We start from the raw sequence: 17,299 nt of genomic DNA, 5'->3' as shown, positions 1-17,299 counted from the left end.
CTGCTATCACATCATGGGATAGAGTCCCACACCTACAGCACAGATAGTAAGTCACTTTGGATAAAAGAGTCTGCTAAATGGATAAATACAACTGTAAATTCAGCAATAATCACGACCTAATATAACACATAAGTCGTACGTAGCAACAGTCACGATCAGGATCCAAAAATGTTCGTTCAGCTGACTGTAAGCGACTTTCAGGGGGAGATTTGAACCTTGCGTCTTGATCTGCAGTCAAATGCTCTAACCACTGAGCTATACCTAATCCCCCTGATTGTGGATGAGGAGATGAGTTGGTCTGGTGTGGATTCAGCCTCCAGCAGACCAGACTTGGATCAAAGAGGCCTGCATAGCTTAAATACCTGGAGATAGACAAGGTTTATTTGAATTGTCGTTTGCACTTTGGAGACTGCTTTATTAGTTTCATCAGACATGGTGGTGACCATGGTGACAGCAGGGTGTGGGCTCAGTCTGCAGGAGGCCTCGCATTTTAATCACAGCGAATTTGCGGTGCGTTTCAATTGAGGGCCTCTGGGTGGAGGAGGCCTCAGACTGACAGCAGCAGCTGCCCTCACCTGCCACTAGTTCTCTCACCAGCAGCCCTTGGTTGTCTCATCAAGGAGCTGATGACTCTCTAGGTCTCAGAGTCTGAACCTTTGGCTCACATGTCAGATGTTTCCGGGGAGTGGGGGTGGGGTTCTTCACAATACCCTCTCAACAAGCCCCGTGGCCCATGCAGAGTTGGGTGACACGCAAGGCTCCCAGCTCCGCTGAGATAGGCTGTCCTGAACCCCCCCTGGGACCCCTCTCTCTCTCTCTCTCTACGGTCCTCCAAAACATTGATCACTTTAAACCTTTTAACATAATTGAGCTGAAGTATTCTCAACTGTGAGTGCGGGTCGGTGAGTGATGATGATGTGATCAAGACAGACTGTCTGTGGGGTAAACCTTGTCAAACAGGCAGGACAGCTTTCCCTCTCTCCTCATCAATTACAGAATAGGTAGAAACACCACTAGAGGTTAGAACCAGGCCCTTCCATATTGTTACAGCTGGGGCTGGAATCACAACGACGTGACGATAACCTTCAGGAAACACTCCACAAATCTGACCCCCCACCCCACCCCCCTTAAGCCGACCTGTCACTGAGGGAGAAAAGATTGCCGTTTGCTTGACATGATTATCCGGGTTTTCGGTCTGTGTTCAAATGTCCACCCACCACTCCCGCCTCCCTCCCTCCCTACCTCAACCCCCTGCCGTGGGGTGGTGTGTCAAGGTGCAGGTAACTTTAGCCCTCTGCTCCTCTGGGAGCTGGGAGTGGCCAGGTGATCTCTTCCCCGCTGGGGCTTGTCTATCAGAACCCACAGGAAGACCCAGGTGCTGGAGGTGGGCCTCGAGGGCCCTGTCTCAATACTGCAGATACACCTGGAGGGCCCTGTCTCAATACTGCAGATACACCTGGAGGGCCCTGTCTCAATACATACACCTGGAGGGCCGTCTCAATACTGCAGATACACCTGGAGGGCCCTCTCTCAATACTGCAGATACACCTGGAGGGCCCTGTCTCAATACTGCAGATACACCTGGAGGGCCCTGTCTCAATACTGCAGATACACCTGGAGGGCCCTGTCTCAATACTGCAGATACACCTGGAGGGCCCTGTCTCAATACTGCAGATACACCTGGAGGGCCCTGTCTCAATACATACACCTGGAGGGCCGTCTCAATACTGCAGATACACCTGAAGGGCCCTGTCTCAATACTGCAGATACACCTGGAGGGCCCTGTCTCAATACTGCAGATACACCTGAAGGGCCCTGTCTCAATACTGCAGATACACCTGGAGGGCCCTGTCTCAATACTGCAGATACACCTGGAGGGCCCTGTCTCAATACTGCAGATACACCTGGAGGGCTCTGTCTCAATACTGCAGATACATCTGGAGGGCCCTGTCTCAATACTGCAGATACACCTGGAGGGCCCTGTCTCAATACTGCAGTGACCCATCCTTCTCCCGTTCGGTTTCTGACCTGACAAGGAGAGCTCTGGTGAGATCTGCTTGACAAGAGCTGTCCTAGCAACTGTTACTGTGCAAACCCAAGCACACCATCAAGTAGATAATAACTGATAAATGGATTAAGGTAAAGGGAGACAGAAAGATCTGGCATTGAAGAGCTGGAACAGGTCCATCAGAGGTGAATCATCATATTTTTACGATCCCTCTGGTTCTGGAAGGTTATAGGACTCTATGACATAACCTTTCTGAACACGGTAACTGGAAGGAGGGTAATAGTTATTCACACTCTCTCCTGCAGTTCCATTTCTAGGCCACAGCCTAGAAGTCACATCTGAAAACACTAGTCCGCTGAGCTAACTATCACCTGGGAGACCAAGGTGTCAGTGCTGGGGCTTGTAACCAGAAGTATTTCACAAATTTGCATCTGGCCAGAGGGGGACAAGTCTGGACGTGCGCGTCCGGGCCTTCCTTCAGAGAGGCAGCGAGGACGACACCCGACTGCAGAGACATGTATTACATTTCAAAGGAAATATTGCTAAATCGCTGGATGCTGGCTAGGAGCCAGAGCCTTGTTGTGGAGTTAAAGTCCCTGGACTATTCTCCTTTTCAACAATAATAAAGACAGTCGAATAACAGGAGGAAATGAAGGCCCAGCTTAAGCCAGTTCTCTGTCCATACGACCGTCAGACGGATCTGTTTTGATGATGTTACCCTATTTGCCTCAGATCTTGGCTAATCTTTGTTTTTAACTGTTGGACACATTAGCCTCCTGGTTGACTTGGAAACGCTTGCTACTACACTGGTCTAGATCAGGTTATCCAGTCACATGACTAGTGAGCATATTGGAGAGGACAATATTCTTGTTGGGACCAGCAACATCTCTGGGATCATCTATGCATGGTGTGTTAGAATAATCTGGTTCTTCAGAGAGCTTGTTAAAATATTCATTGACTTTAATGACAACAAAGTACAATCGATAATGGCATGTGGTCACTGAGCAGGACATTTAAGAAAACCCCTTTGGTATCAGCAACATCAGATAAGCATCCAACAGAGCTGTTAAAAGGAGCCTCTGGCTGCAGGGATAAAGCATCTTGAGCATATGGACGATAATTACCCTAAAATATACAAGTATTTACAGGAGGAAAAGGTTGTAAAAAGTCTAATTACTTTTCGACTTCTAGCTGAACATTTAGCCTACAGTGTGAAACACTTTTCCATTCTGTAGCCAGTATGGTTAAGAGCTGTGTGTGTGTGTGTGTGTGTGTGTGTGTGTGTGTGTGTGTGTGTGTGTGTGTGTGTGTGTGTGTGTCACCCTCACAGCCTGCTCTGACACACACACACTCATCAGGATCCCCTGATGTCGTGGACTGGATATTGGGTTTCTTGTATTTCCTTTGGGACTAATAAAGAGAACTGTAATGTCTGTCACATTCTGTAAAGATTGCAGCACACTGATGGGAAAGACTCAATCCCAATCCCCCTCCTTCCTCTCACCAAGCATGGCTACCTGTGTTTTTAGGTTAGTATGAAAGGGGGTGAATGATTCGACAGGACAGGCTAGCTCTCTCTGGGCTGCGGGGGAGCAGAGATGATGGTCTATAAATAGGCCGTCCAGTAGATGTCCACAGACAATTGAGATGACTATCAGAGCGACCACAGGATTTCCCTGCGTCATGTCGTGAGGAGAGGAGACACTGTCCTGATCCAGAAAACAGTTCATTTCCCAGGAGACAGGGTGATGGGAACATAGCTAGCAGTACACATACATCTAAAAACTAAAAACCTGCACTAACCCACAAACATCCTATTCATACTTAGTAGAGTGAGAGAGAGAGAGAGAGAGAGAGAGAGAGAGAGAGAGAGAGAGAGAGAGAGAGAGAGAGAGAGAGAGAGAGAGAGAGAGAGAGAGAGAGAGAGAGAGAGAGAGAGAAGAAACATGTAGACAAACAGGTAATCTGATTAGTCAACGCAGGAGCCCGGCTTCATTTTATTAGTGAAATCAGGCCTGACAACCAGGTGATCCAGCAGAGGGGCCGGCCCAGCCAGATCAGGCCCATGTGAGGGGAGGGAGGCCTGGGCTCGGCCGGCTGAATGAAAGCCTGTCCTGTCCTGGTGCTCCAGAGGAAGGCCCTGACTCTCGTGATTAGAGTCACGGGGAAACAGAGAGCGTCCCTTCCTCGCTGGTCAGTCCAGACACCAGCGCTGCAACATCGGCCTAATATTAGCCCCCACAGGGTCACCCTCAAAGCCACCAGCGCATCACAAAGACAAGGACACGCCGCCCGTGGCTGCCTCGTTCACGAGCGGGATGGTCGTCCAGGGATTGAGCAGTGGGAGTCTCACACTGACAACAGTCTGTTTTACTAGATGTTCAATATCTATTAGGTTGCGGTGTGTGTGTGATTGCACAAACTCTGGTTATCGGGCAACATGTCCCTGACTGGGTTGAATCCATAGCCAGGTCTGAATACATAACACACAACCAGGTCTGAACACACAACCTGGTCTGAACACACAGCCAGGTCTGAACACACAGCCTGGTCTGAACACACAGCCTGGTCTGAACACAGCCAGGTCTGAACACAACCAGGTCTGAACACACAGCACTGCAGAGATGCAACTCAGCAGACCCATCCATCATTCAGGGCTTCTGGCCTTTACTGCACTGTCACTCTGACAGCCCCAGCCCCACCCCCAGCCCCAGCCCAATAAACTGCGACGACTAGCTGATCCGCTACACTGTTACTGGGCAGAGAGAGAAAGAGAAAGAGAGAGAGAGAGAGAGAGAGAGAGAGAGAGAGAGAGAGAGAGAGAGAGAGAGAGAGAGAGAGAGAGAGAGGGGGGGGGGGGGGGGGGGGGTTGTGGACAAAGAGCATGGCCTGAACAGCTGCTCTCGTCCTAACATTGCACCTCCACTCCAAATTCCACAGTGCAGCTCTGAGGGCCTCTGTCTTGAGTCAGCGCTTTCACACACAGCTGAGCCCGGACAAAATGCAGGGATGCTTGGGCTACGGCAAACACGGAGGGCCAGAAAGCACGCTAGCTGCTAACTCCTGGTCCCTTAACCGCTGGGCGTCGCGTAGCCAACCACATAATTTCACCCATCAACACCTTTCTCAGCGCAGCAAATCACCACTAAATACTGTGTGGATACCACACCCAGTCTGCTCCGTAAGGAGAGGGGGAAGGTTTTCATATCAGGGCCCAGATTCCCTGTGACATCAGAGGGGAGGGTATTCCCACCCCATCTCAAAGCTGGCTCTTCTGGGACACAGCGTCGTTTCATGAATATGCTGGTTGATCAGCTGTCAGATCTGCCACTGTGAGCTAAAATCCCCTCTTTACATTAGGAATAACAGTCATGGACGCCCGTTTTCTTTCTCAGTCAGACACATCTGCACTTATGAACACACCAAAAACAGACACTCACACACACACACACACACACACACACATCTGCACACACACTCATTCACACACACATCCTGCAGCAGGGAGAGTGTGTCTCCTCCTCCATGACCACCACAGAAACTCCAGTTCAGTAACTGAGGGGGGAAGACACAAGTATGCAGGCCGCGCTTCAGCCAAGTTGGCAATGAACGCATTTCAACCCGGGAAAAAAAAAGAAAGGCAGCTTAAGTCGCTAGCACAAATTCATCCTTTCATAGCGAGGGAAATTGTTTGAGAAAACAGTGTGTCTCTGTGTGTCAGTCTGTCGGTATCACTGGTCTAGACTTGGCTGTCAGGGGACAGGAAGGGGAAGAGGGCTTAATTGCTCCTCTGGGTCTGACTCATTAAGAAGAAGAGTAGCGTTCCTTTTTCAGCCAGAGAGAGAGACTGCTACACCGTTTGCCTCACCCAAGTGAAACAATTTTAAAGTATACTAACAAAGAGAGGAGTGGAGGAGGAGGAGGTGAGAGGAGGAAGAGAACAGAGGAGGAGGAGGAGGAGGAGGTGAGAGGAGGAAGAGAACAGAGAAGGAGGAGAGGCTGTCTCTTTCCTTTTGTGATAAGCTAAGCATCACTGTCTTCCTATTGAAGGCCATTGTATATACTGCATGTTTTTTCCTTTCAGACTGTATGTTGAAAAGACTGTAACTAGGTGCAAGTGTACAGTCCCCTACCACTCTGGTTTCTTGTGTGTTACTTGCCAAGCAAGGACTTAAGCCAGTTTCTGATGATGGATAACATCCTGTAATAGCCTAACTTGGCAATAGTCAGATGGCATTCTTATTCTCCAAGGCCTGGGCTGAGTGCATGAGATATTGAGCACATAGCATGAACGAATTCTGCTCTGTTACATTTAGTGCACTTAAGTGTTTCATATACTAGACTGTCTGTGGAGGAGGAGAGGAGTGAGTGAGTGATTAAACAAATGAGTGACCTCGCCACCGATGTGTCTTTATATAGGCAGGCAAGCAGCACACGGGAATGACCGAAGCACACAAAACAAAGAGACACTTCCTGGTATGACATCATGTGCCTGAAAGTACACCCCAGTCCCTCCGGCACTTCCTGTCCCAGCCCTGCTGAATCTCCAGACAGGAAACAGTATAACGGCCAGCATCGTGACAAGGATGTCCTGACCCCTGCTCCACAATCAACCTCACTCATCAGGATCTCCATACAGCAGGCCGACCACACTATCCAGCTTCAGCACCTGGACTGGCCTAGTGCCTGCACTGACGACAGAGAAGTCACAGATGTTATTGTCGCACTATAGTTGAGATATTCCTTTTTGCACTGTGCCCGGTAAATAGGCCGTTCCTTCACTCTGACCACTGACATACTGTTAGAGCTACGCACTCCCGATCCTCGATCTTCTGCTGTACTCTCCACATGGACTGTCAGCGTGTTGCTTTGGACAAAAGCGTCTGTTAAGCGAGTAAAAAATGCAATCCTAATTTCTAGCTCGCCCCTGCGATCACAGACCAAGTAGAGGCGGAGTCTGCTAGCCAGCACCCAGGAGCGTGGAGTTGTATCCACTCTGCTGTAGCGCCCCACAGCTTTAAGCAGCTGGCCAACGTAGACTGTGTTCATAGAAGACTGAGGAAGGTCTTAGCAGGGGTCTCCAACCTTGTCTGTTCCTGGAGAGCTAGCTTCATGTCGGTTTTCACTCCAACACCAATCAAGCACACCTGATTCAAAAAATTAGCTGGTTGATGTGTTGAATCAGGTTAGTTTGAACAGGGGCTGGAGCACAAACCTACGGGCAAGTAGCTGTCCAGGAACAGGGTTGGAGACGCCCTGCTCTAGAACTTAACTTATTGGTGGGTCACCTTTTATGTGACTAATCTTTATATCAGGTTAATAGGAGGCTACGCAGGCTAAAAAATAAGGTCAAACACTATAACTAAGCCTATGCTATACTAAAGACTATTCTACTTTGATACTTAGCAAAGCATGTTTAACAGAAATTGGCTGAGCTCTCATCTCATGTGTTAAGTTTTAAGGGTTTTATGTAATATCCTTGTAAAAGGATATGGGATGGCTAGTAGTAAATAAAGCTATACCAGTCCAGACTATGCTATAGACCAGTACAGGCTATGTTATGTGCCTCATGTCTGCAGGCCATGCAGGGCTCCATTTCGACTGGAATGAGGTCACCAAACAGAAGAAAAGCCAAACTATACCAATGTTTGTCTACTGGTGTGAGCAGAAGGAGGTAGACAATTACAAGTGAGATCAAATACCCAGGCGAAGTCATTATAACCTACATGTGCTTAAGTTTCATCCAACAAACCAGGCCTGTTCTTTGAGAGGCTTTTGGGGTTGGATGTGCCCTCCATTTCTGGTGTGTTTAGTAGGCTATGAGATACCCCCTCCATATTTCGGTATGGTTTAAACAAGTGTAGAAACTCTTCATAACCATGACGTTAAATGCAAGCTAAATAGTCCTAATCATGTCCGAGTATAATGTGCTTTTTCTTCTATTTGCTCATTGCTATGTGAGCTTGTTTCCCAGATCGTTTTTTTTTTTTAGTATAGCGTCTTGAAAATATCCAAATTAAGTCACACTTGGCTCCCGCCGGGCACCGAGATCCGACAAGACAAGCGGGACAGGCATGCCCGAGCCCAGCAACGGGGCTCGCGAGTCGCGACCAGATAAAAGGTGAGTTTTCGCATTCCAAGTTCATGCACAAACCAAACCCCCGAATGTCGTCACAGTTCAGCTTTTCCACAAACGATTGTGTTGTTAGTGTGTGGTCCTGTGTGTGCTTGGTTTAAACGAGAGGACTAGGGAGGAGGTAAAAAAAAAGCAAACGTTCCATGTTTTTTATGGCCTGCCCTTTAGTACCACGTCTACAACAAATGGCAAACATAATAGCACCGTTTTTGTTGTCTAACTTGTGTTGCAACGCGGATTTGTTTTGAAAGACTAATCAAGTTGTATTTAAAGTATCTCAAAATAAGCATACACACAGGTCATACCCCCGTACAAAAACACAATGGCACAATAACAAGCTAGCACTTCGAAACTGAAGCGTAATCAGGTGGTGGCTTCGCTTTGAAGGCCTAGCTTGAGCACTACTATAAAAGGAATGTGATGAGAGGCAGGGCCACTGCACCAACATTGTGACTCAAAAAAAAGGAAAGCCAAATTCTTACCCCAGTCCAGAAATTCCAAAATGTTTTTCTCTCTTCTGAGGGGCGAGTTGTTGCATTCATCATAAAGACAGATAAGTATATCCAGTAGGGTTTCCACACTAAGGCATTGGCCATTTGACTGAGCTGGTCCGTCCAGGATTAGTTTTTCCAATTTCTTCAAACGAACCTCTCCCGACATGATTCAAACTATTTTGGGTGTTTCCAGCAATTATAGAAACTGACTTGGCTGAAAGTATCTTCAGAATGACAGTGGGCTAGGTACGCCGACAGAAGTTATTCTCACCTTGTTGAAAGAAAAAAAAACTTGGATGCTCTCAGGCCAGCAAAAGCTACTGGGGGGTTAAGATAAATCGATCATCCTCATCCTCTCACAAAGGCATCGATACAGTATGGGTTTAATGTGGAATACGTCCTCATATTCAACCTATTCCCAAGACACATAAAGGATAACTCACAGACCCTGCCAGCCCAGGCCGGCAGATTTTGACGTTCTGAAAGCCCTTGTAGTATGTCTATTCTTCTCGTCCAAAAAATGCTTCTCTATCAAGGTATCGCCCGCGTCCATGCAGTTACAGCAATCCCCTGAGCCGTTGATATATATGAATATCCATTCTGCTGCAACGAAAATGCATCAACATACTAGCTAGCCAGATCTGCAATGCTACAAAGCCCGAATGCCCCTCCTCTGATGAGAATAGAAGGGCGAAAGGCTTAGCTAGCTAGTAGGAGCCTAGCTAGTTTTTTCCTTTAATTACCATTCTTCTTAAATTATGTGGAATGCTGTTCACAGTTTAAAACGATTGTTCGAGTAAAAGTCCATATCCGTTGCCGTCGAAAACGTTGTGGCTCCTGAGGGGTAGGGCTAGTTCTCGTCAAGAAGAATGGTGTATTCTTGCTCATACCAATCCGGGACGCAGCCTTCCCCCCTTGCCTGCCTCCCCGGTCGCTTACCGTCTCCGCTTGCTAGCCTTGCTGCAGCAGGCAAAATCCCAGCTCATCATGGCGCCCGTCAAACTACCGTCACAGCATCTGCTGCGGGGACGGGAGAGGGGACACTAGAAGGATAGTCAATATTGTGAATGGAAACTGCGGGCGGTGGTATGGAATGACATAATGAATGTGCGAAAGAAGAACTGTCTCTTTAATTGTCATTGAACATCTTTTTTTAATGACAGAGCATTTGGGAATAGACCGAATAGGCGAGTTTATTCCCTTGGTCCCTTACACGTGTAATGAATATAGGTTATTAGGAATCATTAACCAAACAAGGATAGGATTTTTCTAAACATCACAACACTCCCCACAAGTCGTTTATGAAAATATTATCAAATAGGCCTACATCACATAAATGTAAAAACGCTTTTTCCATTCTGTCCCCTTACATTTAATGTTTTCTACAATGGACTAGCCCTCTAGGCTTAGACAACAGTGAATGCTGGGGTCTATGCTTTGGGGTAAAAAATAAATAAAAATCTATTCAACCTTAATTAACTGATTACAAAATCTCAAAGACGTAGACGTAATGAGAGCAAATTTAATTAGATGAGCCTATATAAAAGTGTTTATGAGTAGTTGAAAAGAAGCCAGAAACGTAACTTTTTGTATGGAAGTAGCCTACCAGACACCCTTCAGAAGATCAAGATCAATATAATGTTATCTAGAGTCGTTAATATGTCAAATGTCAGGAATTCAATGCAATAAAAGTAAAACCTATAAAAGTCCCTATAGTAACTCAGACATATGGCCCAGTGGTGCAAAGTGCCATGTGATTACTGTCCCATGGCGAAGTAGGGCATAGCTGCCACCTAGTGACTGGGGAATCTTACTACAACTTTCTATGGAACTGCGATTGGATACATCACATCCATGTTTTCCACTTTTTTTGTGTATAAATGTACACGTAACCTAACTTTTGTCTTGACTAGACTGTCACCCCTCCCCCTTCTCACACACACACACACACAAACACATCACACTTTAAATACTTGTAATATCCCACCAGATTTACGCCTTTATGCGAAAATAAGGAGGAAACTATCGGGCGTTAGTCCCACGCGGAAGCAAATAGCAACTGCAGACTCAAGAAAATAGAAAACGGCATCAGGCCCTACCCCCTAAAATCCATGCCCCGTATCTGTTCAAGCCAAACTTACACCCTTGATTCCTGTAATGTAGGCTAGATGTAAACTTTGCACGTAATAAATTTAACTAATGTCAGTTTATTTTAGTCTAATAAATCGGATTTGGTTTATATTATTATTCCCTCATCTGGTAACAGCCGGTTCGGACCTGGTTCTGATTAGCTACACAATAAAATAAAACAGGAAAATGTCCTACAGTGCCAAAAAATAAGATATGTACCCATAAATAAATTCAAAATCAAATGCAATTTGGTTATAGGCTACTGGAGGTCAAAGAAAATGAACAATTGTGCAATTATGTTGTTTTGTAGGCCTATACCTGTTCATGTCTGGCGCATTTACCGCTCAACAGACACTCGGTGATTAGTAGGCTCGGGCCTAGATGGTTATTAGCGTGAGTGAGGACAATTGAGCTAATGCGTTTGCAGCTGGCGCTTTTCAGGTGAAAATATTCAAATATTTGACGATAACATAAGGCAAGGTCAAGGATATGACTAATTCCAGCAATAACCAGTAAGTTAGTGACTATACAACATGAAGGCTACATAGTTAGCAGCAACATCAATAGCCTATTTACTTTCTCAAAGCGTCCTTCTCCACAATAACACAAACGAGTGGATTAATTGATTAATCGTCCGCCGCGCAGCTGCTGAAGACCGCAGACCACACCTAGAAGAACTTGCAACCCACATTTTATAGAAGTTCTCATTTTAAGCTTACCTCTCATAAACGTGGAAGATAGATCTATAGACCTACATCTCAAAGAACACAGATTGATTCATTTATCCTGTGTATGTGCTTGTGCATTACCTCACCATGTAGCCTAGGATAGTGTTTAGGTGCAAGGAGATTTCATGTTTCACAAACGGGAGGGGATGGCTGATAAATTGAACTTCTTTCGAATGCAAATGATGGATGTTCATTAACACCTGTGTTGTTGATTGTGGGAGCTTGTAGGCCTTTGATTGAAAAGAAATGGCACCTGAAAGTATCAACTGTACCTTTGAACTGAAACCACAGCCTTTGATAGGCAGGGAAGAAGGAAAGACTGAGAAATGTCACACAAATAAGCACCTTAATTTACCAAATTAGGGGATATAATGGGAGTGAAAGTCTCTTGTGTATTTTAGGCCATCACTAAATACTTAGACTAGACTGAACAATGTATTTGGCCTGAATCTACATATGAACATTCAACTATCTGATTGCCTCTGTGCAACCTTGATTTGATTCAAGGCAGTAATTTATGCCCTCTGGTCCATTGAGGAGGACATTTCCATATTACAATGTCCTCAACATTAGAAACAAAGAAAACCATTGACATTACTTTCCCACCAATACAAATACATTTTATTATTTTACTTGTATACAAAATCTAGTGAAATATATAAATATTGAGTATTGACTTTTAACTTTGACAGCATGACACTGCCTAAAATCGAGAACATATGCAACACTTAATAAAAGAAAGAACTGCAGGTAGCACTATTTTGTTTTTTACCTTTAAATTGTAAGACAAGTGATGCACCAAATCACAAATGCACTATATGTCGATTTTGCTAAAAGCTTTTGCTACTACACAGTAGCTGTATAGAGTGTGGTCCTCATAAAACAGGCTGTGGAGATGTGTCTTTTGACAGTCATCTGTCATCTGCTCTTCCTGTCCTCCGTAGGTCTGTCTGACATCTCAGAGTAAATAAGTCCCAATACACAAACACAGACAGGGCCCCTGCTACAGCCAGCGCACCCCTCTTCTAGTGTTTGTGTGACAAAAAAGGCAAGGCAAATCCTGCAATAGAATCAGATAACCACCAACCCGTGAAGAGCTTCCAATCCACATCCTTGCTGGAGCTCTGGATTAACTGTCTGTTTGGCTAATAATTTTAATCTGCTGGAGGAGGCAGAAGGGGTGACTGGTTTGGAATAAACATCTAATCCACCCCCACCCCCTGGACCCCCTCCCCTCATTCCTTCCTACCCCCAAACTCCACACTCACACTAGTCCAATGCTGGGCTAAACGTATCTGGGAGCTGCCAGACAGATTGAAGAACAGAAATGAGCAGAGAGACTGTACGACAGGCTGTTGCCAGACTGATCCCGCTTTGCATCGTCCAGAGGAATGTACACATCAGGGTGTGGACAGACAGATGTGGGGGCTACGGGCTAGGGACACTCAGGAAAGCCCATGGTTCACGGGGTCAGAGAATGTCTGGGCCCCATGTGCATCATGTAGACAACATAGGATTTAACAAGAGGTGTATGGACTTTGGTCATGGAGGATTTGCTAGAATTTGGTAACATCTATTACTGATCTAATACATGATAACTTAATAATAGCCACCTATGTATGTTCATTAAGAAATAATAATGTAAGTAAACATAAAAATTAAACCTATTCAAGATAATAAACTACTGTTCTTAAGATCCATCAGAATGATAAGAATTTATATCAATTTACAGGTCATTTTATTAGCCTAATTATATTTCAATTGTTTGTTTCTGTAAATCCTTATTTAACATCAACTTTTCTACAATAAACGGATTGGTTCATTGATTCTTTCCGTTGTGCAGATTACAGATCGAAAAGACTAGGCTACATTTTTAACAGTGACATTAAAGCAAAACAAGTTTTGATAGATACAGATAGGCCATGGGTCTTTCATCAATCGTTTGCCTGAAACTGAATAAATAGCCTTATGTTTTAGAGAAAGAGTGGAAGAATTGAGTGGGTAAAAAGTTGTAGAACACCATACATGAAACGGATACGTGTTTCGTTCAATCGCTTCACTGGCGATTTGTTGCTGTTTGAAGTATGGCACTTAAACATGGCCTGTCCAGGACGTGGCTTTAATGTCGCACCTTTGTTCTGATATCGGTCCCCACCCCCATCGTCAATGTGCGAACGACCGGGAGTGTCACCAGCATATAAGGACCGGCTGGGGGTCACAGTGACACTGTCTCTCTCCCTTTCCGAGCAAACAGACTTCAGCTACTGTACTTCTACCTGGAAGATTTTACGATGGATTTTCTCCGTGCTTGTATTCTGTGCGCTGCTTTTCTTACCTTAACCAAGGCTTTTACGCACCATGACATGAAGGACGCTCTGCTTCAAAAACTTGGTCTGGATGAAGTTCCGAATATTCACAAGCGGGATTTGGAGAACATGGTTATCCCGACCCATATTAAAAACAAGTACGCTTCCATGTTGAAGCTGCACCATAGCAGGCGGCGCAGATCTCTGCCTAGTTTGGCGGGCATCCTGAGGGGCATCCCTGGAAATGCAGGTAAAAATCGTTTAAATTGTTAAATGTATGCACTGCGGTTTTGTGTATTTATTCAGTGCCACTGTATTTGAAACTGCCAGTTTTATGTTCCCTGTCATGTCTCTGAGTGTTAGGCCTATATATTTACTAACCTTAACCATGTAAATGTTATCTTTTTTAGATATATCTGGGGAGTATCTGTACTCGGACACGACTCGGCAAAGGATAGCGTTCGAAATGGAAGCGAGAATTCCAGTTAACAGCGAAGTGACCATGGCTGAGTTAAAACTGTATCAGAAAGCTACCCATCACAAGCGCTCAATGAACGAGAAGAAAAATTACCGTCCAGTCAACAACGCTCGGGTCAGCATCTACTGGGTTGAAATGCTAGAGAACGGATCCAACAGAAGCTCACTGGTGGACTCTCGGTAAGATTCGAATTTTGAAACTGCGACTTGTTCAATTAATTGAGTTCCAATCTAATCACTTGTCAAATTAGACGTGCAAAGTGTTCAATCAATCACACCCTCTTTCTCACCCGTACAGATTGATTTCCATTCACGAGACGGGCTGGAAAAGCTTTGATGTGACCCAGGCCGTGCACTATTGGTCGATGACGCAGCAGAACACACCTATGCACATGGAGGTGTGGGTCGAGGGCGAGAGACCTGGCAGCTACGCGGCAGAAATGGCCAAGAGTGTCCACTTTACCACCCAGGACCAGACGGCCAACACCCTGGGGAAACCGGAGCTAGTTCTCTACACACTCAACCTCGAAGAGTTTGGGTAAGCAGCGCGCTTTGATATACAGGATGGAGAGATATTGTAATAGAGTGACAACTATCCTTTTCATTTGCATAATTAGTACTGGCGCAGGAGGTTAACGGTTTCCCTTTCTTTTTATCTCTCTTTAGATCTCGAGGCGACTGTGATTCCAATCCAAACAAGGAGTCGTGCTGCAGAGATAAATACTTCATCAACTTCCGCGCACTCACCTGGACCCAGTATTGGATCATTGAACCCACGGGCTACCAGGCTTACAAGTGCGCTGGAGGATGCAAGCAACCCAAACGCAACTATGGCTATGGGGAGAGAAAATGTACTATTGCAGAAAGCGCACCACTGCCGATGATGTATCTGGTCAAGAAAGGCGACTACACAGAGATTGAAGTTGCCGAATTCCCCAACATGATCGTCGAGAAATGTGCATGTACAATGGACAATGTATCGATAGTTTGAACTCATATTTCCAGATTTAAAAATGTAGATCCTACAAATGACTTCCAGTACTTTTATACTAAAATATGTTATTCTCAGGGAGTTGGACCGAAGATGCTGTATTTCAACTCTGTACCCACAAGCACTTTATATCAAATGTTCTATAGGCTACTTAACTATTGAGTTTACAGTGTTACAATCCTTTTGTATTAAGTTTTATAGTATGAAGTAGCGGCAGTCAGAGACATTTGGTCTCAGGTGTTTTTAGATGTAAATAGTTTGGTTGAATGATATATTTTATGCTGGGGAAAATAAAACTATTTTTTCACTTATAAGTTTGCTTTTTCCTCTTTTCTCTGCTTGCAAAACAATAAAATATGCAATGCATTACAAATCTAAATATCTAAATTGAGAATGAAAATTAATGTATTTCGAACCTGTAACAAATAATAAGTAAGAAACATTGAATAGCCAATAAAAGGAACATCAACATATACAACAAACTGTCAATAAATACACAAGCATAAGTTTGGTTTTATTCTAAACAACGTTCACAAATCATCAAACTAAAATGAGGCAAGTGCACCCCATAACCTTTTATCTTTCCAACCCAGATAAACATGAATTAAGCATAAACCTCGCATTTAGCACCTTTAGCTGATTCCAATTTCATTTAAAAAATCCTAATTTCACATAGACAATACTTGTAATTTCCACTAACTTCTAAATAAATTCCACAGTGACTACAGTCTGTGACTACAACAGCAAGCTTGTCTGCGCTAAGCCACTCTTCCCCAAGTTAATTCAAATTAAAAAGGCCCACAGCTGCTTCCATCTGTATATTCTGTGCCTCTTTATTTGCTATGTTTTAAATAGGAAATGGTAATGCTTTGTCAATACCTGCGATTTGACTAATGATGTATAACCTGTCACAATGAGAGGCTACTGTCATGGAAGAGGACGGTCAACAACAGATTTGTTGGCAGACATTTGCACCCGGCTTCCTGCGTGTCGTGGTTGTTTGCAGGAGGATCAGTCTACAGGCCTCACGGGGAGAAGACGATGGCACACACACCCAGAAGGGCTGTGTTGACATCAGTCTTTAGCTGATACACACAGACACAACATTGTTAGGCAGGGAACTGCTCTGCAGATCATACCCCAATCTCTGTTTGCAGTCTGGGTGGGGGGTCCTGTCAACCCCACATCCTTGCTAAAGACATTGGTGAGCCAGGATGTGAGTACACATTAACAAGAAAGGTTCTTAACAGTCTGGAAGGCCCCTAGGTTAAATATATTGAAACCATGGGCGTAGGTTTCATTATACATGGGTGGCACGTGTGAAAATAGCAAATCTGTCCCCCCTACCTTTTATTAAGAAAATTATTTAATGGCCGCATTCTCAGTTATAAATGTTTTTGAAAACCAATCTGAGCCCAACTTAAATGTATATTTATTTTAGACTAGGCCCGGATATATTCAAACTAGGGGCCCTGCCACAAAAAAGGTTCTAGAACAGAACACAGACATATTATTTTCAGTGTTTAGAACCTGTAGAATGTGAATATAGAATATGGTACATTGCTAACCTTCCTAATTCATGTCTGAACATAATTTGTTCAAACAATTCACCTTGGAATGCATTCACTGGTTGAAGAAAATCCTACAGAAATAATTTGTCACACAGTTTATACACTTTCTAATCTTTATTATTGATTTATTCCATATTGTTGCGATAGAAAACCACATAAAAAAACAAAGCAAATATGAACAAATATCAAAACATCCGATACAGAAAACGCGTCAGTAGGCTTTTAAAACGATGAAAGATTAGGATCAACCTCACCCAGAACGTAAAGCATGACTCACTATTGTACACCTCTTCATATGCTGAAAACACAAACTCAAAATGTATAAAAATCTAGTCTGGGCAATTTACAATTGCATTCGAACACAACATACAAGTAATTTGTGAGTATACAGTCATGCAACTAGCACACCAGCATCAAGCGGTGATGATTTATGAGCCATTTGAGTTTACGGGAAATTC

General features: G+C 44.5%; 2 protein-coding genes across 3 annotated transcripts in view; one reads left to right on the top strand and one right to left on the bottom strand.

The window, feature by feature from the left end:
• The window catches only part of cdc42bpab (CDC42 binding protein kinase alpha (DMPK-like) b), a 48,930-nt gene extending 39,306 nt beyond the window's left edge, over nt 1–9,624 (bottom strand). The window contains 1 exon segment of the mRNA XM_062466888.1: nt 8,627–9,624. Within this exon segment, the coding sequence (XP_062322872.1) occupies nt 8,627–8,804 (178 nt within the window). The 5' untranslated portion in view covers nt 8,805–9,624.
• lft1 (lefty1) lies at nt 7,464–15,551 on the top strand. Of its 2 annotated transcripts, XM_062466881.1 has the most exons (6): nt 7,464–7,851; nt 7,983–8,129; nt 13,866–14,052; nt 14,213–14,459; nt 14,578–14,817; nt 14,946–15,551. In XM_062466881.1, exons 3-6 carry the CDS (start codon nt 13,932–13,934, stop codon nt 15,268–15,270), a joined length of 933 nt encoding a protein of 310 aa, XP_062322865.1. In that variant the 5' UTR covers nt 7,464–7,851; nt 7,983–8,129; nt 13,866–13,931; the 3' UTR covers nt 15,271–15,551. The 2 variants fall into 2 exon arrangements, with proteins under 2 accessions (XP_062322865.1, XP_062322863.1); XM_062466879.1 differs by lacking the exons at nt 7,464–7,851; nt 7,983–8,129 and having other exon boundaries at nt 13,538–14,052.
• The last annotated feature ends 1,748 nt before the right edge of the window (nt 15,552–17,299 follow it).

The sequence above is a fragment of the Osmerus eperlanus genome, chromosome 8, assembly GCF_963692335.1.
Source record: "Osmerus eperlanus chromosome 8, fOsmEpe2.1, whole genome shotgun sequence".
Classification (NCBI taxonomy): domain Eukaryota; kingdom Metazoa; phylum Chordata; class Actinopteri; order Osmeriformes; family Osmeridae; genus Osmerus; species Osmerus eperlanus.
The sequence above is the reverse complement of the archived record's forward strand: the minus strand, read 5'-3'. Positions and strand labels throughout refer to the sequence as shown.

What these genes read in the sequence shown, in the direction of transcription:
- lft1 (XM_062466879.1), top strand. Translation starts at nt 13,788, where the DNA reads ATGGATTTTCTCCGTGCTTGTATTCTGTGCGCTGCTTTTCTTACCTTA. An exon ending in GGGCATCCCTGGAAATGCAG is followed by an intron (nt 14,053 to 14,212) that starts GTAAAAATCGTT and finishes TATCTTTTTTAG; the next exon opens with ATATATCTGGGGAGTATCTG. An exon ending in CTCAACCTCGAAGAGTTTGG is followed by an intron (nt 14,818 to 14,945) that starts GTAAGCAGCGCG and finishes ATCTCTCTTTAG; the next exon opens with ATCTCGAGGCGACTGTGATT.